General features: G+C 40.0%; 3 protein-coding genes and 1 long non-coding RNA gene across 25 annotated transcripts; 2 read left to right on the forward strand and 2 right to left on the reverse strand.

The window, feature by feature from the left end:
- The first annotated feature begins 1,969 nt into the window (after positions 1-1,969).
- LOC127790273 (protein NRT1/ PTR FAMILY 8.1-like) lies at positions 1,970-5,405 on the forward strand. Of its 2 annotated transcripts, none has more exons than XM_052319672.1 (5): positions 1,970-2,286; positions 2,903-3,097; positions 3,181-3,398; positions 3,502-4,052; positions 4,135-5,405. In XM_052319672.1, exons 2-5 carry the CDS (start codon positions 2,992-2,994, stop codon positions 4,964-4,966), a joined length of 1,707 nt encoding a protein of 568 aa, XP_052175632.1. In that variant the 5' UTR covers positions 1,970-2,286; positions 2,903-2,991; the 3' UTR covers positions 4,967-5,405. The 2 variants fall into 2 exon arrangements, with proteins under 2 accessions (XP_052175632.1, XP_052175633.1); XM_052319673.1 differs by having other exon boundaries at positions 2,911-3,097.
- Positions 3,502-9,180, reverse strand: LOC127790270 (pentatricopeptide repeat-containing protein At3g09060). 19 transcript variants are annotated; one of them, XM_052319670.1, is made up of 4 exons: positions 6,995-9,180; positions 6,706-6,816; positions 5,926-5,983; positions 5,239-5,734 (listed from the first exon to the last, which is right to left on the reverse strand). In XM_052319670.1, exon 1 carries the CDS (start codon positions 9,145-9,147, stop codon positions 7,009-7,011), a length of 2,139 nt encoding a protein of 712 aa, XP_052175630.1. In that variant the 5' UTR covers positions 9,148-9,180; the 3' UTR covers positions 5,239-5,734; positions 5,926-5,983; positions 6,706-6,816; positions 6,995-7,008. The 19 variants fall into 19 exon arrangements, with proteins under 19 accessions (XP_052175631.1, XP_052175627.1, XP_052175617.1 ...); XM_052319661.1 differs by having other exon boundaries at positions 5,926-6,071; XM_052319655.1 differs by having other exon boundaries at positions 5,926-6,486.
- Positions 9,181-10,021: 841 nt separating this feature from the next.
- Positions 10,022-14,372, forward strand: LOC127790851 (uncharacterized). Of its 3 annotated transcripts, none has more exons than XR_008020833.1 (4): positions 10,022-10,156; positions 10,689-10,731; positions 10,929-13,793; positions 13,893-14,372. It is a non-coding gene; the product is annotated as an uncharacterized LOC127790851 (long non-coding RNA). The 3 variants fall into 3 exon arrangements; XR_008020831.1 differs by having other exon boundaries at positions 10,929-11,933; positions 12,367-14,372; XR_008020832.1 differs by having other exon boundaries at positions 10,929-14,372.
- Positions 14,373-16,165: 1,793 nt separating this feature from the next.
- LOC127790850 (protein OCTOPUS-like) lies at positions 16,166-18,445 on the reverse strand. The gene has a single exon (XM_052320573.1). It carries the CDS (start codon positions 18,306-18,308, stop codon positions 16,353-16,355), a length of 1,956 nt encoding a protein of 651 aa, XP_052176533.1. The 5' UTR covers positions 18,309-18,445; the 3' UTR covers positions 16,166-16,352.
- Between the last annotated feature and the right edge of the window lie 874 nt (positions 18,446-19,319).

Consider the following 19,319-nt stretch of genomic DNA (forward strand, 5'->3'; position numbering starts at 1 on the left):
GTGATTATTCCTCAAGTTTTTGTGTTTCTTTTTCATTATTTTTTAATTTCTAACGTAATTTTAGGAAAGTATTTGTATATGTTGTTGTTACTCAATTACAACAATAAATTTTTAAGTACAAAAGAGTGTTTCGATAAGGTGGTGAGTGATCCATTTGTGAGTAACTTGAACAGGCTCCTAGAAAGGTTTCTTGCATAGTCTTGAGAAAAGCTTTTAAGTTTGGACAGTCCAAGAGAGTCTTTCGAATATCTTCTTGTGGATGGCTAACTTGTGAGGTATTCAAGAAAAGTCTCTCGATAGTGTATCGAGAAAGGCTTCTAGAGGGTCACTCGACCATATGTGCTTGGTTAATCGAGTATTACTAGGGATGGATTGGATATTCTCAACACAATCTGCCTTAATTTAGCTACTCAACTGGCCATTCTGCAAAAGACCTCACTCGGCTATCCCGTGAGAAACCTTACTCGGGTAAGCAATTAGCCTCACTCAGCTATCTTGCAATAGACCTCACTTGACTAAATGGTCTCTTGATGACTTAACCCAATTTCTAGTCACTTGATTAGGTCTTTCCACAATCTCTCAAATTGGCCTCCTGAGAGCTCACTTGATGTGTTATGGGCCCATTTCCTTGGGTTGATTATTGGGCATAACAACAAGAAAAGAAGTGTACAATCAATTTTATAATAAAATTTATCCTTTTCAAATTTATATTTATTAGACTATGTAATGATGACCCTACAAAAGGAGCTTTACTCTTAAAATCTTAAAAGTTGTTCCTTTTTGTCTTAATTTTTAATTTTAAATTTATTTTTAATTTTATATTTTAAGTGTCTATTTTAAAATTGTTAAAAATGTATTCTTTTTGTTTATAATATTTTTTACATTTTAAAAATTTTGAGTATGTTTATGATGAAAACAACCAAAATGATTTTTTTTTTTTGAGTTTTCTTTACAATTTTTTTTATTTTCAAAAATACGTTTTTAAAAATATAAAAATAAATACGTTTTTACTATTTTAAAAAATTAAAAACTAAAAATAACCTGAAAATAACATAGAAAACGAGATTTTAGTTTTTAACCACTAAATTAAATTAACCATTAGAAGTTTGGGTGAACTTGAACTAAAAAAAAGAAAATTAAATTGATCTAAAAGTCTTTTTCAAAGTAAACACTACACAGTTAAAACTTAGTATTTTCATTTCAAATGAATAATTTTGAATGTATTTCATATCATGCTTACAATTATTCTATTTATATTTTTAGAACTGATAATATATATATATATACATCTTTAAATGAGGTTGAAATTCCAACTTTTATCTCTTTGTGCATCAGTTTGGAGGTGTTGCAAAAGGTATAAATAGGGGTAAATTACTACAGTACAATTTTCATTAATTATTATAATTAATTATTGATGTGATATATATAAATTTAAATTTAAAAATCATTTAATACTAAAATTAATATAAATTACACAATCAATAGAGTTACAATCAAGTCGAGTCGAGCTTCATTAGGCTCAGTCTTGACTTGGCGAACCAATTTCTAAGCTCGAATTCGATTCATCAAAAAATTGATCAGCAAAGTTGCTGTTAAGTCGGAGCTCATAAATATATTTTATTTATTTTATTTTTAATTAATAAATAATTTTATTAGTTAACGATAAATACAACATGTTTTATTATTAAAATTTATTAATTGAACAATTTAATCAACTAATAAAATTATTTAATTAATAAAAATAAAATATAATAAATACACCTTATATATTCATAATAACAACATTATCTTGTATTAATGCACTAACTCTTAAAAGCTTAAACTTTAGACTCTTAATGAATTAATAACACCGAGTTATAGTATTCAGTATACAACATAATAAATACACTAAAGAAATATCACCTTTTAAGTCATATAATGCAACATTAAAGTCCGCTAAAGAGGTGTCAGTGCCTGCGGACACTGTCAGTGATATACCATGCGATTATCATCGATGCTAATAGCTTTATCAACTGAATGATCAAAGCTACTAATTTCCGAAGATACCGCTATCGCTTCTCTTTCAAATGACAAGTCTTGAAGAAGAATCGGAATGATTTCCGCAGGATTTAAGTTCATATCAAATCATCGTGATCACTGCTTTTGTTCAACTTAAAAGCAGTCGATCGGATTCGCAGCCGCCGGGGGTGGCGGGTCTCTCTCCACAGTGTGTTCCGAATCTTGATTTCGCTCGATCACTCGTTCGGCCTCCGCCGCCGCCAAAGATTACCAGAACCCAAAATCAAGGTTAATTTCTTTCTAGCTCAGAATTCTGTCTCTCACTCTGCGCTCAATAGGTATGCTTTAGAACCCATTTTTCTGGTCTTCTTGTGTATCTTCGTCGCTGGGCGAGGTTGATGTATATCTGCGTTGTTTGAAGGTTCAGTGAAGTGGGTTTCGTTTCTCTGAAATTCTTAAATGTGGGTCTGTTTCAATCTTGATCGATTGATCATCTACGATTCTTGTTCTAATTTGCATGCTTGTTGTGATGGGTTTTGAGCACTGCGACGAAGGCGAAATGGGGATCTCTTGTCCTTGATTTACTTTTATATTATCTCAAATCGGATAGGAGAATACATGGCAACTTCTTTGTCTGCAAATATGCATGTCTTGACTCTTTCAGGAGAGCCCATTGGATGTTTAAGTAATTTGTTGGTTTTTAATCAACTGGTATTTGATTAGGCGATGACTATATGTGAATGAAGTTAGGCCTCTGAATACTCTTGGTTTTTCTTAAATATCTTATCTCTTTGGTCAGATTGGGGTTTTACAAATTCAATACATTTACCATAATAACTTCTCGTGGGAATTTACATAGTTTTATCTTTTCTTTTGCATTCTTCTCCCTCTTGTTGATTGAAAGAATAACAGCGCCAGCATTGAAGATCAGCTATTCAAAGATACTGTGTTACAGAAACAAGCTCAGAACAGATTACTTAGCTGCAAATTTCCATGGCTGAAGATGATAGCTATACGAAAGATGGGACGGTCGACATCCATAAAAGGCCTGCTATCAAGAACAAAACTGGAAACTGGAAGGCTTGCCGCTTCATTCTTGGTATGTTCTAATGTTCTACTCTTCCTTTGCTCTTCTCTGTTGCGCTATCCAGTGAATTCACAACCCGAAATGTTTTCTTATAGGAAACGAATGCTGTGAGAGGCTGGCATACTACGGTATGGGCACCAATCTAGTGAACTATTTACAGGAGCAGCTCCATCAGGGGAATACCACTGCGTCGAACAATGTCACAAATTGGTCAGGAACCTGCTACATAACGCCCTTGATTGGTGCTTTTCTAGCTGATTCTTACTTGGGCAGATATTGGACCATTGCCAGCTTCTCAATCATCTATGTTTTTGTAAGCCACCTCCTCAAGATAAATACCATTTTTGCATAAACAGTTTATTCGAAGCCGCCTCCTTCTTCTTATTATTCTTTTGATCAACTTGCCTTTGTTGTAGGGGATGACATTGCTAACATTGACATCTTCAGTGAAAGGACTAAAGCCAGAATGTGAAAGTGAAGTTTGTCACCCCACAGGATCACAAACTGCACTCTGTTTTGTAGCACTGTATTTAATTGCTCTCGGGACAGGTGGAATCAAGCCGTGTGTCTCATCTTTTGGGGCAGATCAATTCGATGAAACAGATGAAACCGAGAGGAAGAAGAAGAGCTCCTTCTTCAACTGGTTCTACTTTTCGATCAATGTGGGTGCGCTCATCGCTTCCTCAGTTTTGGTGTGGATACAAATGAATGTGGGCTGGGGCTGGGGTTTTGGTATCCCAGCAGTTGCAATGGCTGCTGCTGTTGTGTTTTTCTTCTCGGGCAGTCGGTTGTACAGGCTCCAGAAACCTGCAGGGAGCCCACTGACACGGATTTTCCAGGTTGTGGTTGCATCCATCAGAAAATCTGGGGTAAAGTTCCCACATGATAAGTCCCTTCTTTACGAGACTGCAGATGAGGAATGTAATATCACTGGAAGCCGCAAGCTTGAGCACACAGAGAAGATGAGGTAACTAACTAGCTGTGTGTTGTTTCAAGGAGTAACTGCATATAACCTGCAGGATTTACTAATTAGAAGCATCAAATTCCAGGTTTTTCGACAGGGCTGCTGTGGAGACAGAAGCTGACCGCGTCAAGGGTTCTGTAAATCCATGGAGACTTTGCACTGTAACTCAAGTCGAGGAGCTCAAGTCGATCATCCGGTTGCTCCCCATTTGGGCATCTGGAATTGTCTTCTCCACGGTATACAGTCAAATGAGCACAATGTTTGTTCTACAAGGCAACACTATGGACCAGCATATGGGGCCAAGTTTCAAGATTCCATCAGCATCCCTCTCCCTCTTTGATACTCTTAGTGTGCTCTTCTGGGCACCTGTATATGATCGAATCATTGTCCCGTTTGCGAGGAAGTTCACGAGGCACGAGCGAGGCTTCACCCAGCTCCAGCGGATGGGTATTGGTCTTGTCATTTCGATATTTGCCATGGTTGTCGCGGGGGTTTTGGAGGTCATCCGGCTGGACTTTGTGAGAAGGCACAACTACTATGATCTCGAGCAAATTCCCATGTCGATTTTCTGGCAAGTCCCGCAGTATTTTCTCATTGGATGTGCAGAGGTTTTCACTTTCATTGGGCAGCTAGAGTTCTTCTATGACCAGGCCCCGGATGCGATGCGAAGCTTGTGCTCGGCTCTGTCTCTTACAACTGTTGCCGTGGGGAATTATTTGAGCACTTTGCTTGTCACAGTTGTGACAAATGTGACCACAAGAAATGGGAAACTTGGTTGGATTCCAGACAATTTGAACAGGGGCCATCTTGACTATTTCTACTGGCTTTTGGCCATTCTCAGCTTGCTCAACTTCTTTGTCTATCTTCTGATCTCCAAATGGTACACCTACAAGATGGCCACAGGAAAGCCTCAGTGATTATATAGATCCCTTGGTTTCTGAATTATCATCATTGTCTTGATCTAAGCCTCTTCTTCTTAATTATTTCTAGCGATAGTTTATTCAAGATTGCTTTAAATCTGTTTCTGTCTTGATTTGCATGTTGAAATGTGAGTTTAATACAGATCAGTACTTGCTTTTTTAGATTGTTTATAATTTTATATATGGTTGGTGTTCTAATATTGTGGAAGATTCTGTTGGAATGTGGCATGCAATCTTGACAGTGACAAGGGTTATCAATGTTGCAAACCATTGGATCATAGAAGTTGGGAGTGTGAAAAGCTTGACGACTACCCCCAAGGGAGGGCTCAGTCCAGATCTTTTATTCAAAATTGAATTCTTTACACTGAAATTGGAAAGAGGATTCAAGCACTTTGATTGTATACTCTCTCTCTCTCTCACACACACACACACACACGCACAAAAACACCTCTATAAGTAAAACCCAATAGCACTGTCACTGTGAAAGTTCCACTGCTCCAATCTAGATGGAATTTCTACCCAGAATTGCAGAACTTCAAGCTCAAAGAGTACATATCACGCTTTACTCAGATAAGCAATCTTCCTATCAAGCCAATTTCCTCGACAACCCGGTGCTAGCTTTCCACCAATGGTTGGAGCACGGGGGCCTGCTATGGAAATTCTTCTTTCATACATAGCATATCCTGATTTATTCATTTGCGTTTGGAAGATAATAGAAATATGGAGAGCCATATGCATTTGAAGAATCTGCAAAGTTGAACAGATCTAGACGGAGATGAGGGAAAACAAGTTAGCAGAGTTCAAAGGTAAAATTTGGAGAGGCTGCAATGAAGGGCTCTTGTTTAAGATCATGCAGAGGATTCTCCTATTGTAAGAGCAGAAGTAAAAGAGTTGACAGGAAGTTTAGGGAGCAATATATAGACAATGGTGGGTCAAAGACTAAGCCAAATAGTTACCTTCAATTGATCAGCTAGCTCGTCACTGAGATTGCTGATTCATCAGTCTCTTCTTCATCTGGAAGTCAAAGGTTGCAATTGTCAAGTGTCAGTGTAATTTTGGCGGATCTACTTTCTCCAATCATTTTATGAACGAAGGATATTATCTGAAACGGAAAGCACAGGAGAGGAAAAATCCAAGGTTAAAGAAAGTGAAGTTTTTTTTCTTTTGTCTAAATAAACTTTGCTCTAGCAGTTTTCAGCATGTAGCATGAGATATAACTCCAAGTGCGATCTTACTACTTGAGGCTAATACATCAAGCAACTTCAATGTTTGCATCATCAACTATTTTTGGCAATACACTTAACCACCAAAATCCACAACTTTTAGTGATGCATTATAATTGGGTTGAAAAGAAACGAAAGAAGGAACAAAAATCACAGTTAGATTAGTTTCCCTGAAGTTTATATGGTAAACAAGAAGCCGTTTCACCTGTTTTGAACTCATACCAGACTTTCATGAGCCATAATCATGGTTCCCATGCAAAATCTTTTGCAGGTGTGTAAACCTGAAAATATTTGCTGAAATGTAATATGAACATCAAGGTTAGGCATTGGTAGCCAACAAGAAGAAACCACAATTATCAACTAGATAACATGTTGATGCTTTCACGCAAAAAATGTAATAAATGCCAAGAATACCAATCCAATCCTGCAAAAATATGCCCGTACATGTAGAACTGACAGAACTTTTGCAAAAGTTGGGGCAGAAAAATTAAGGAACCAATTACTCAAACAAACCTCTAAGAAGTATGTCTTATATGTTGGATCATGTCTCAGGCTAGTGTGCATGGGTAACTTCTCAACAACCAGTAGTTCCCTAGCATCAATGTGGAAGCGGTAATTTAGCACCTGTAAAAGAGAACACTCCTTTCAACAAGTTTTTGGACTCAAATTAATGATGTTCAAGAATAAAAGCCTAATGACATCTGGAGGAGACACCATGGTGATTATATTATTTTAAGGTAGCTTCATCCAGGTGGAAGTTATAAATAAAGGTAAAGGGAAAAAATGAACAGGAGTTAAAAACCTATCTCAACGCTTCTAATGCAAAGGTTGTGAGAGTCCATCATTCAGCACAGCTCTAACAAGTATGTTCCATGTAATGACAGTAGGACGAATTCCCCTACCCAACGCATCATTCAGAAACTCAATTGCGTGTGATATTTTATTGCAAGAACAAAGCCCCTTCAAGGTAATATTATAGGATATGATATCTGGTTGTAGCCCTTCTTTTAAAATCCGGGCCCAAATAATTGATGCTTTTTTGCATTCCCTAGCTTTGTAAAGCCCCTCCATGAGGGTATTGTGGGTGACGAGATTTGGAATACAGTGTTGTTCCTCCATCTTTGAGTATAGCCGCAAAGCATCTTCAATTTTGCCTGCAGAGCATAGCCCATGAATCATGATATTGTGCATGGTCACATCAGGTGTCAAACCTTCCTTGAGCACTTGAAGCCACAAGTTGATGGCCATGTCAACCTTCCTACTTTGACAAAGACCATCTATCAGCAAGCTGTACGTGATCATGTCTGCTTTGCATCCTTTTCCCAGCATTTCTTTGACAAAGTGATAGGCTTCAGCATATCTTTCTGCTTTGCACAGTCCATTAATGAGAGTGTTGAACGTGACAACATTTGGGGTGTAATCTATATTGATTATTTCACTGAAAAACTGAATTGCATCATCGATTTTAGAAGCCCGGACCAACCCATTGAGGAGGATATTGCAAGTATGGGAATTTGGCTGACAGCCATGCTCTCTCATTCGGTCAAGCATGCAAACTGCTTCATTCAATCTACCTTCTCTGCATAGCCCATTGATCACAGAGGAATATGCATGAATGTCCAGCATATTTCCTCTATCTTCTGCCTCTTTTAGTATTCGCAATGCCCTGTTCAAGAACCCACTCTTATACAATCCATGAATCAGTACAGCATACGTTGTGGAATCTGCATTAAAATCTTTCTTGGACAAGCTTTCCCAAATAGAAAGTGCTTCGTCCACCTTACCGTTTTCAAACAATCCTCTAACGAATATGTTGAAGCTCACAACATTACAGAGAGCCTCCTTACACATTACATCCCACAACTCGAAACACTCTTTAATCTTGGCAGCTTGACAATACCCATTAAGCAATGAATTACATATTACCACATCTGGAGACACCCCACTCTGAAGCATATCTGCATATATTTGTGAAGCCCCGTCAACATTTCCAGACTTGCATAACCCATGTATCAGACTACTGTAAGTGAACAAATCCAGCGGTCGATCATTTTTCTTCAGCCACTGCCAAAACTCCAAACTCTCATGCAACTTCCCACATTTGCACAAACCACTAATCATAACATTGTAAGTAACGACATTTGGGTAAGCAGATGAATCTTTTACTAACCTCTCCCAGATTTGATTAGCCCCCGAAGGATCACCTTTCCTGAAAAACCCATCAATTAAAATGTTATAACACATAACATCAGGAGTCACTCCTAGTTCAGACATTTCATCGAACAAGTTCAAGGCATCAGCTAAATTCCCACTCTTTGCAAGCCCGTTAATGACAGTACCGTAGCTAAACAAGTCAGGACTCAAACCTTCACGCCACATACAAACCAACAACTCCTTTGCTTTATCAAACACCTTCTTCTTACACGAAATTTTGATCAAAATGTTGTACGTCTCCAAATTCGGCGACACACCCATTGCCTCAAAGTGCCTGAAAAACTGCTCCGCTCTATCCAACCGATTCGACACAACAAATGCATTAAGCATAGAGTTGTACGACCGTATCCTCGGCTCGCAGCCAAAAATCTCGTTCATTTGCTGAAACACCACTAAAGCTTGATCAACCATTGAGTTCTTGGAATACGCCCTGATCACCATCACCCCAACGTCTTCGTCGCACTTGCAGTTGTGGGTGCGAATGAGCTCGACGATTCGGGGGACGTGGGAGACGAGTCTTGGGTCGGCGAGGCGGCGGAGGATGTGGTGGAAGACCCGGGGGGAGGGATCGAAACCGCGGTGGCGAATGGCGGAGTCGAAGAGGGAGAGGGCTGCGTTGGTGTTCTTCTCTGCTTTCAGGAGTTTCAGCAGTTGCTTTGAGGAGAGACATTTGGGCAACTCGGTCATGAGAGTGGGAACAATTGATTGGCTGAACTGTTGAAGCAACTCTCTCTTGTTCATGGCATCTTCGCTTGGCACAGTGGCTAGGGCCAGTTTGAGTAGGCTTCTGGTGAAATAGGGCCTCTCTGGTTTCACCATTTCAGGACGAAGGGGACATGAATGGGCCGGGCCTCCAGCTCCCTCCTGGCCCACAAAATTAGGGCCGCACCTGGCCTATGTAATTGGCCCCCAGCCCATGTAACCTGTCCTGCCCGATCCAAATTAAAAATAATTAATGGTAAAATATATATTTTAATCTATGTACATTTTTTTTTACTTAAATACTTAATTTTTTTATTATTTTAAAGATATTTCTGAACTTAAAATTTTAATTAATTGCATCTTTAATTTTTTTATTATTTCAATCACATTCTTGAATTCATTATTTTTAACAAATTTGTCGAAATATGTAATTGACTCAAAATTATAATTTAAAAATATTTTTGGAACAACAAAATTTTTTTAAGTGTTTAAATAAAAAAAATGTGTAAATACATAATATAAAATATATATTTGACCAATAATTAATTGTTAGAATGTTTTGGATTAATCACTCCTCTAGTTTAGAAGGAAACAGAAGTTTCCTTAACCATTTCCTCTTAAAAATTATAACTTTCATTACCTTTTCAGCTTGATTGATCAATCCCTTTAATTTAGTTAAAAAGACAATTTTCTTTAGCTATTTCGTCTTGATTACCTAAGATCCTTTAGTTTAGTAACAGAATTAGAACCGTTCTTAGCTGCTTTCATCTTGATTGACCACACCCTTTGAATGAACAAATCAATACTTTCCTTCTAATCTTATAATATGTGAATATATCTATATAAATATAATAGTATGTGCTATATATTGGCAATAATCATCAGTTTACAATCCTCCAAGGCTGAATCCACCCAGAGATCCAGACTCTCTCTTGTCTCTGTCTCTGTCTCTGTCTCTGTCTCTGTCTCTCTCCTATGAATCAAATGATCAATGGACCAACACTTTGGCATAACAGCAGAGCAAGCATTGGCCAACAACAGCGGCAAGGTTCGTTTCTTTCCCCCTCTCTATCTATCCAACATTGTCAGATAAACTGTAACATTAGATTCTCCATTTCAAGACAAAGTTTGTTCTTTTCATGTCTAAACTCTTTAGAAGTTTATTTGGTCAAAAAATTCGAGTGTTTAAATGAAAAATTGCATAGTTTATTTCGTTGTTTTTCCTCTTTCTTTTTGTGGGTATATTGGTAGGAGAATGCTTGGTGTTGAAACTCAAAACACAAGCGTTTTCATAGAAACAGTGGCGCTTGCAACTGTGAATTCTAGAATTCCCCAAAATGCTTGAACAATTGGTGATTGGTTTTGTATTTACAACTGCAAATGCTTGAACAAGGATTATTGTTGGTTTATTTTAGTACTAAATGTGTTTTGGGGAACTTTTGGTTTTCTCCACTTTACTTCTATTTAATGTAAACAATTATTTTTAATTGTTCACCTGGCAATTTTTCTCCTTCCACATATCTAATTACTTTCTGTTTTACTTTTATTTATTTATTTAACATTGCTATCATGTAAATTAGGTAAATAATGGCTATTAAAAAGGAAGGTTGTGGAAGGCAAAAGGTTAGAAGTTAGAAGCCTTTTATATATTCTTCTGCATACAGTATATTAGCAATGCTTTTTATTTCTTCCTTTTTTGTTCCCTGAAATTGCCTTTTCATCTTCCTTGGGTCGCCCAGCAGAAAGTTGTTTTTGGGTTCAACTTGTTTAGAATTAATTCGAGCAATATGATGATGTCAGGCTGTTGTAATCTTGGGCAGATAATCTTAAAGAATTGGCTTTGGGTCTTGCCAACCACAGAGGTTGATTCTCTTTAAAAAGAGTGAGATTTCCACATTTACCTTAATTGTTCATCACAAAATTTGATTGTGTTTTTATTTTTCTTGTAACTTCATTAACAATTTTTGTCTGTGGCAATAGATTTTCTTGGAGCCATGGAAAAGACTTATCGTGGCTATAATATAACATGGGGAAATCAGTCTATCTAACAAAATAGGTGAAATCTACTCTTCTGTTAGAACATGATGTAAGGAGACAAGTGCATTGAGTATGGCCTTTGTTTGGAGTTTATTATTGTTGTGAGCTAACTGCTAAACTTTGATTTAAGATTATTACTTAATTTGATATCACTATCTTTGCTCTGGATAGCACTCTACTTGGTTGTATGATGAATTGAGAAATAATTTTTATGTTTGGGACGGTAGTAACTGAATTCACTTGTATGTGAGTTGCAGTTTTGGTTAAAAATTATCTATGTACTATGTTTCAGGGGTTTGGTGGCTCATTTTGATTAAACTGTGCAAATGAAGGTGATTGTGTCACATGTTGAGAAGGATAGTGACTAACTCAGAAATGGCAAGGCTCCATTGCATGTTGGATGTATCAGGCTCAGACTTTATACTGACGCTATCCAAGTGACTGACACTTGGCTTCGTCACCTTGATGGTGAGCTAAGTCAGCCTGACTTGTGCATCCAAGAGTTGAGAGTTCCATCTAATAGAAGAATCATTTTGAGAGCATCTCTCTCCAAGCGTTTGTTGTGGTGTGCCTCATAATCTAGTTCTGTCATGCATAGATGATAGATGTGAAAGTCAAGTTGACTTAGTTCATTGCTGGGCATTCAAAGCTAAGTGTCAGTCACTTAGGTAGAATCAGTCTAATACCTGGGCCTGTGACAGTTGTGGTATCAGAGCAAGGCACGGTGGCAGCATAGGGGTGCAGACTGAGTGATCTTGGGGCCTATGTTGAATGATGTTTATATCAGAGTAAGCCTTTCTTTTGTTTGTATGTTGATGCTTATAGCATTATTGGGATTTATAGTCTTTTCATATTATTGGATTAGTGCACATTGCACTATTTCGTTGCTTTTTAGTTATTATGGAGGTAATAGACCATAGGATGACTTGCTTTGATCTATTTCATTTGGTGGCATACAAATAAATTTCAGTGGTTTTTCCTATCTTCTGGAGATCCAAGTCCTGTTCGAAGCTGTTCCCAATTTATATGCACTTTTAGACAAGATCTTAGTCTTGGTCCCTTTATTCCTATATGTTGTTATGGACCTATGGTGAGTCATGGTACTGTAAATTAAATTGAGTTCTCTTATTCTGAATCGTTTCTCATTTCAGAGTTGCTCGCTTTATCATGACAGTCTGTTGCTCTTCCTAGTCTTATGTAACAAGTAACTTCTTTTCTCAGACTAAGAGATTTGAATAGCACGTGAATTGACATCAGCCATGTCCAATCAGCAATGTACCATAGATTTGAGTAGCAGACAGTTGTCAGTACCTTGTCAGTTTCAAGCTTGCTCAATGCCGTTGACTCCATTGAAAATTTTAATCAGAAAGCCTTCTTGAACTCGTGCAGCTCGGAGAGTTCATTGACATCTGAGGATCTTTTCCACAGAAGCTGGTACCTGTTGAATCCTCCCATCGGGATAATTCAGTAGACAGGGGTCCACCCAGCAAGGACATTTGTCCTTCAGTTGAATCTGATGAGTCAGTCAATGATTTTATTCCAGTAAACTCCGAAAGCATGATTTATTGACTCAATTCACCGTTCAAGTTGCTTGAGTACTGAGGATCTAAAGACAGTGTGGTTTCAGACACCTTGAGGGTCAATCAGGTTAATGAACTTTGGTAATGATCATCAAAAAAGAATGGCCATTCTAATTGGCCTGTTTTCAGGCCAATGTTTTCAGAGTTGACTGCCACGGAGAGTCTTAATGGCTGCAATGCTGACTCTGAAAATTTGAGGTGGTTGGGCACTTGAATTTGACCCGTTGGAGGCAGAATTACAGACAGTACCTAAAGAGTGGTTGTGAAAGGGAGACCGGACTCTTGCCCTTGTCTCTACTTGGTGTATCAATTACACTAAGTGCCATATTCTCAAGAAAGGTGCCTTTGTAATCTGATCTTGGTCCTGATCCAAGCATTGGAAGTTTGAAAGAACGTTTTGCAACATGCTTTGGAGTGCTTTCCATCTAAGAGTAAATGAAACATTTTGAGTTATTACTTTAACGTGTATATAGCTAGAATTCTGTGGCTGCAAAATAGGTCATTTGTACACGAGTTGACAGTGATGATAATGAGGTGCGTGGAATGGATTTATGCAAAAATTTCAAAGGTAGGAGAGCTCCGTGAGTGGTAGTTCTAAAGATGTTAAACTCCATACTTGCAACAGCATTATTGATTGCTCGAGGATTGATAATGTCTGAAACCTTTGCCAGGACTTGAATTCAGAAGCTTCTAGTTGTAGGTTGATTTTTTTGCCCACCATTTTCAAGTATTACCTCACTGCTGCTTCGATTTATGAAAATATTATTGAGCTTGCTTGACAAATTTCTGGGTTGATATTCATGGAGATTCATTTTTCTGCAATTACTTCTCTTTGCAAGCAGTCATTATATTCTGTGGTAGAGCAAGAGAAACATCTTGCATTGTCATAACTTGTCTTGATTCTGAATGTACACACACACACATATAAAACTGGTTTCTGGCTAACGATTGGAGTTTCCAGTTTGTTAATGTGTGATACACTAGGTCAAGAATGGTGGCTTGGATGAAGCATATTGAAGAAATCAATTTGCAGATTGAGAAAGATTATTGATATTCTCAGCCAAACAGGTACTCCTGTGCCTTGGAACTTGAACCTGGGTGGGAAACAAAGTGGAAAGTGAAGAAAAAAGGAGGAACTTAAGCTAGCTTATTTACTTTTTTAATCAGGTTAAAAATGTAGAGGGTGACACTGATGATTTGCATGGAGCTTTGGATGGAAATGTATAGATCTTTGAATTGGATTTGTCTTCAAATATCTCTCAAAGAATTAGTTCTGAACAGAGTTATGGCGATCTTGAGTTCTACTACCCAATACGACAGAAACAGGAGCCGGTTTCATTTGAACCCATCCATGGAAGCACAGCAATAACAGCAACAGCAACATATCAAAGCCTTAATCCCTCTGGGGTTGGCTACATGAACTCTACCTCTATGGCCTTATCTCGTTCCATGGAAGCACAGCTACAATATGCTTGTATCTGTGGCCTTCACCATACGCTCAATTCGCTACATTGTTTAAGTCTGTTTCATTTTTAACTCTTATCTATAGAATAAGCTTGTTGATATCTTTCTATACGAGTAAAACATCAGCCAATGAAATACCTAGACATGAAATTTGTAATGTAAACAAGACAGGCAGTAAAGGGATCCCCTGATCAGGATCTTGTGTCCCCGAAGAATTTCTTTGCCAGCCAATTCCCTTTGAGCTTAATGGGGGAAGATTGGCTTTCCATTGGGTTATGAGCCTTCTTCTCTTCTTTTTTATCCTTCAAAGAAAGCATGTTGGCATGTTTTCCTTTGTAATATTTTGACTTTGGTGACAAGTATGTTCTCTCTTGTTCACAGAGCTTTCACATGAACAGGGGAAAAAAGACAAAGAAAAGCCTAAACATATGCTCAATCTCTTTGGCAAGTAATTGTGTTCATCACTTTGATTCCTCTGATTTCCCAATAGGAGAAAAGTAAGCCTCATTTTCTTTGAGAAATAATCATTGCGGGGCTTCAATTTTCTCTGCTTTGCTCATGGGGTTGGAGCCCACCTGAGCTTAAACAACTTCATTGTGGCTTTCTTGGTCAGAGCTCTTTTCTCTTTGCTGCAAGTGCATTTTCTTTTTAGACTGTTATGGTCTCAAAGTTGTTCTCTCTTTCTTCATTTCACATCTCAGGCAATAACCTACTTTCTTCTCAAAGGAGATGCCATAACATTTTAGCATACCAGAACAACTCGAACAAAACTTTATACTTAGTGCAATCTTTTGGTTGCATTGTCACAACAAATGAATCGCAATTTCTCTTGCTTATCAAACAATAGCCTTCAGAACTCATTCATCAGACCTGGAAATTTGAACTTGTTTGATTAAAAGAGAAGCTCAGATAGAAGATCATGGCATCCAAACAATGCAACGTGACGTGGAAACAGTGACTCCAGCTTTGTTTTACGCACAGAGATGCTCTATATAATTTGCTTTGATAAAGGAGAAAAGATGGGTAGTCGCTTTTAGCATGTTGGGCTGCTAAAAAGAGTTCTTCGTGAGGTGAAGAACAGCTGAAAACTGTTAATGGGAACATAACAGTGACTGGTCTGGTCTAGGTTTAGGTATTGAACAATATAGTTCCGTATGGCCTGCTATCTTTACATTCTGCAGCCCTGCTTGAAGTGATGTAGTGTAGCCAAGGCAATAGATTTCAGCAAGGTTTTTCTTAACTTTCTCTTCCCATTTACAGGCAAGCAAAGGAATGTGTATCGATTACATTAACGAGGTACAGAACCACCAAAAGAACCAAAGAAATGGGAGTGCTAAGGATGAAGAAGAGAACCGATCCTATTCATTAGTACTTTGAATGTAAGTGTTAACAAGAAACATTTGGAACACTGATTCTACCTTCTTGACCCTGATGCGACTAATCTACTCGACTGGAACTAGGACTTGATGCTCAGATGATTACAAGAAGAGACAGAGCAGAGAAATGGGATTAAAAGATCCTCACTTCCATCTGAAGCTCCTATACGCTGATCACAAAAACCGGTTTCTCCCTCAACCAACACTAGTCATTAGGAATCGGGTCCTTGGCATTTGATCAACAGCCAACCCCGGGTACCTGATGCCAGCTCCAAAGACTGATTTTGGGAAGGCCGAAACTAGCCTCCTCGATGTTCAACTCTGCATCCAAGGCACAAACTTGGACTCTTACTCCTGGAAGATAGGCAGCATTTTCTGCAGCAGAGATAAAATAAAGGGGAGAAAGCACCAATCTAAGTGGAAAGAAACAGGTTAGTTGGAATGGGGAGTTCATAGTTCATAGTTCAGGTGGATACGCCCAGAAGAGTAATAGCCTTCAATATTCTTTACTTTGCAAACAACAAGAAGACCAATTTGGGGATCCAAACGTAAACAACTTGACCCATTCCAATGAGAAGATCAAAACTTCATTACAAGAGAGGCAAAAAGGAATTCAAATGCATTAATGATGAGAGATGAAAAGGAACACATAATTGTATCTGTTATTAAGACCCAAGTAAAGACCCCTTGTCTAGCCAACCATCAATAATACACAGGCATGTGTGCGTAGACAACAAATGCAACAAAATTAAGCTTAAACCAAAGAACACAATAAGACCTTGGAGGCTCAGTACAGCCGCAGCACACTCCTCGCAATTGAATGCGAGTTAGTCGGCTTGCTCTTTCCCAATCCTCCTCCTCCTCCTCCTCCTCTTCGACTGCTGTTCCTCATCGGTGTCAGGTAGAACCTCAACAGGCCATTGTCAATGTTGTTTGGCGAGTACCTGGCACTCCGGTTGCGCTCCAGAACAAACTCTCTCTTCTTTTTACCATTGTCGTTAGTCTCAACACTCTTTCTTGCGCTTCCAAAAGAACCACCCATACTGCTTGAATTCCTCCAGCTCACACTGCTGTTACTCCTGAACATGTTTCTGTTGATTGCATTTACCCCTCTCACTTCACCATTGCCTTCCCTCCTCAGCTCTTGCCAGGACTCTGAGTAGGATCGCTCGACCCCATTTCCACGGCTGTACCTCTCTTCGTCTTCCTCCTTGCTCCCACCACTTCGCCGGTGCAACAAGCCCCAAATGTTCCAGGCCTTGTTCCATCTCCGGGACTTCTTGGAACCCTTTTGCTCTCCATTCCCAATCACAGAAGCATTGTCCCTAAAACCTAATTCAAAAGTCTCAGAACAGTCATCCCTTAATGAATTTGAATCCTTCAAGTCTTTATCATTCACTAAAGATTTAGTCCCTTGAAGGTAATCAAGGGTGGCTGGTGAGACTTTCGCGTTTGAAGCCGCCTTCATTTCATCAATCTCGGCCACCACTGCGGCTGCCGTCTTTCGGATAGAGTTCGACCTGTCCAGGCTCTTCCTCCGCCGGGAGGAGGTATCGGTGTAGTAATCCCTAGTTTGAGCTGAGCCACCGGGGACTATTTCATTCGCAGTGATGCAATTCATCGGCTCTTCAACCGGAATTTGAGTGTCCGACCTTGAAACGTGCACCACCGGAGCATCCTCCACCACCGAGAGCATCGGCGGAAGCCGGGGGAAAGTCCGGCAGATCACGTACCCGTCCCAGGAGGCTCTAGGTTCGTCGAAGGAGTAACGAGGATCGTCGAACGAAATCCGGCCGGCATCAAGCGAGAACCTCGGGTCGGTATCGCAGGACCGCCGGCCGAAGCCGTAGTCGGCAATTTCAGACTGTGTATCCCGGTGGTACTGCTTCGAAATCGGCTTCTCCGCCGGCAATGCAGCCGAGTCGCCGCCGGCATTTTGCTTCTTCAGCTTCTGCTTTTGCCTCCAGTTCTGCCATTTCTTCCCGAAAACCGACGCTGCGGACCAGAAACTGCCGGCGATTTCCTTCAAGTCCTTGCCGGAGCTCTTCTTCGTCTGCGAATCATGATCTATGTGGTCTTTCATCGTCCTCACCTCCTCCGGCTCAGGCTGCACCGGGACGATCCCTTCAACCGTTTCTTTGACGACATTTGGCTCTTCAGACAACCTAATTTCATCACTATCGTCGTCGTCGTCGTCGTCAACAATGCTGACGCCATTGTCATTGTCTTCGTGGTCATCGTGTTCGTCCTCCTCCTCTTTCGACTCCAAGACCGGGCCTGGATTCCGAGATTCTACCACTTCAACCGGACGGTCATCGTTCTTGCGTCCGTCGTCGAGGTTGAAGAGGGACCAGAGCGTGCTCCGAGCCCTAACGTCACACGACTTGCGCTGGGGCTCGAACACGCCAGGAAATACGTCGTTTTTGGAGGCGGAGAACGACTTCGTCCGGCGGAGCTCCGGCAAGAACGAAGAAGAAGGCTTGTTCCTGACTTTGTTGTTGTTGCTGCCGTCGGAGGTGGGGACCCGGAAAATGGCTTTAAGAGCGGCGGCGGCGGAAGACGAAGGAGCGGTGGCGTTGGAGGGGCGGCGGGAGGAGGAAGCGGAGGAGGGGTCGAGGGTGCTGAGTCGCTCGCAGAGGCATGACGGGCAGAACCCGGTGAACTGCTCGGCGGGATGGCGGTCACAGCTGAAGGATGACCGGTGAGGCTGTGGCTGAGGCGGTTGCTCTGCGGCGGGATTCATAACCGGCGGCGAGCTCCAGTCCACACTCTTCTCATGTTACACCATTCCTTCCGGAAATAGAGAATTGAAAGTGAAGGTGGGAGTGAGGTTTTTGAGAGCTCTGAGTTCCAACGGACAGTGTGAGAAAGAAAGCGAGAGCGGCCAGCTGCCACCCAGCCAAATCAAAATCAAAATTAAAAAAAAAAAAAAAAAAAAAACCCGCGACGGCAAGAAGGAAAATATAAAGTTAAAAAAAAAAATTCTTTCTCTCTCTCTCTCTCTCACCAAACACCCCCGCCAACTCAGAATTACCATTTTACCCTTTAATTCAATGAAAAGTTCTATTTATTAAATTTTGGGCATCTTTGGTTGGAATTGTCACATTATAATTTAATTAATTTTTAATTTATGGGTATTAAGTTCTTGGTTTTACTTTTGTTCCTTGGCTTTCGATTTTCAAAGATTCCTGTCGAGAAAGAGAGAAAGCAAAAGTAAAATTCATCTCTCTCTCTCTCTCTCTATCTCATTTCGCTTTCTTTCCCGCGTCCTCTCTTTCTCTTTCTCCTTTTCCTTCTTCTCTTTGGTTCTGGGTCTCTCTGTTTCTTTGGGTTTTTACAGCCTTCTCTTTCCCATCTATTTCTTTCCTTTCAATGCTGTCTTTGCTGCCGGGGGGGGGCTGTGCTTCTCGGGAATTTGATTTCAGGATCCAAAACCCACCAAATTTAAGCCCCAAGAAAGTGACGATAATACTCGAAATTTCTTGTGTGTGTGTGTGTGTGTTCGTGTGGCAGACGGTGTAGATAGAGAGCAAATTTTTTCAAAGGATAAAAGGGGGAAGGTGAAGAAGGAAAAGTGGGAAATTGCCAAGAATATGCAAACAATGTCTCCTGGGGATTCGCCGCTGAAAGGGATTTGACATCTCATGCGTCCCTCCCTCCCTCCCCCTCCAGTTTCCTAACTCACTCACCCACCCACCCACCCACCAGCATTTCTCCTCCTTTCTTTCGCCCCCACCCCCTTCCAAAATAAAAC

The sequence above is a fragment of the Diospyros lotus genome, chromosome 14 (genome assembly GCF_014633365.1).
Source record: "Diospyros lotus cultivar Yz01 chromosome 14, ASM1463336v1, whole genome shotgun sequence".
Lineage (NCBI taxonomy): Eukaryota > Viridiplantae > Streptophyta > Magnoliopsida > Ericales > Ebenaceae > Diospyros > Diospyros lotus.

Coding starts and splice junctions, on each gene's coding strand:
- LOC127790273 (XM_052319672.1), top strand. CDS start 2,992: ATGGCTGAAGATGATAGCTATACGAAAGATGGGACGGTCGACATCCAT. Junction 3,399..3,501: donor TCTCAATCATCTATGTTTTT/GTAAGCCACCTC, acceptor CCTTTGTTGTAG/GGGATGACATTGCTAACATT. Junction 4,053..4,134: donor GAGCACACAGAGAAGATGAG/GTAACTAACTAG, acceptor ATCAAATTCCAG/GTTTTTCGACAGGGCTGCTG.
- LOC127790270 (XM_052319671.1), bottom strand. CDS start 9,147: ATGAACAAGAGAGAGTTGCTTCAACAGTTCAGCCAATCAATTGTTCCC.
- LOC127790850 (XM_052320573.1), bottom strand. CDS start 18,308: ATGAATCCCGCCGCAGAGCAACCGCCTCAGCCACAGCCTCACCGGTCA.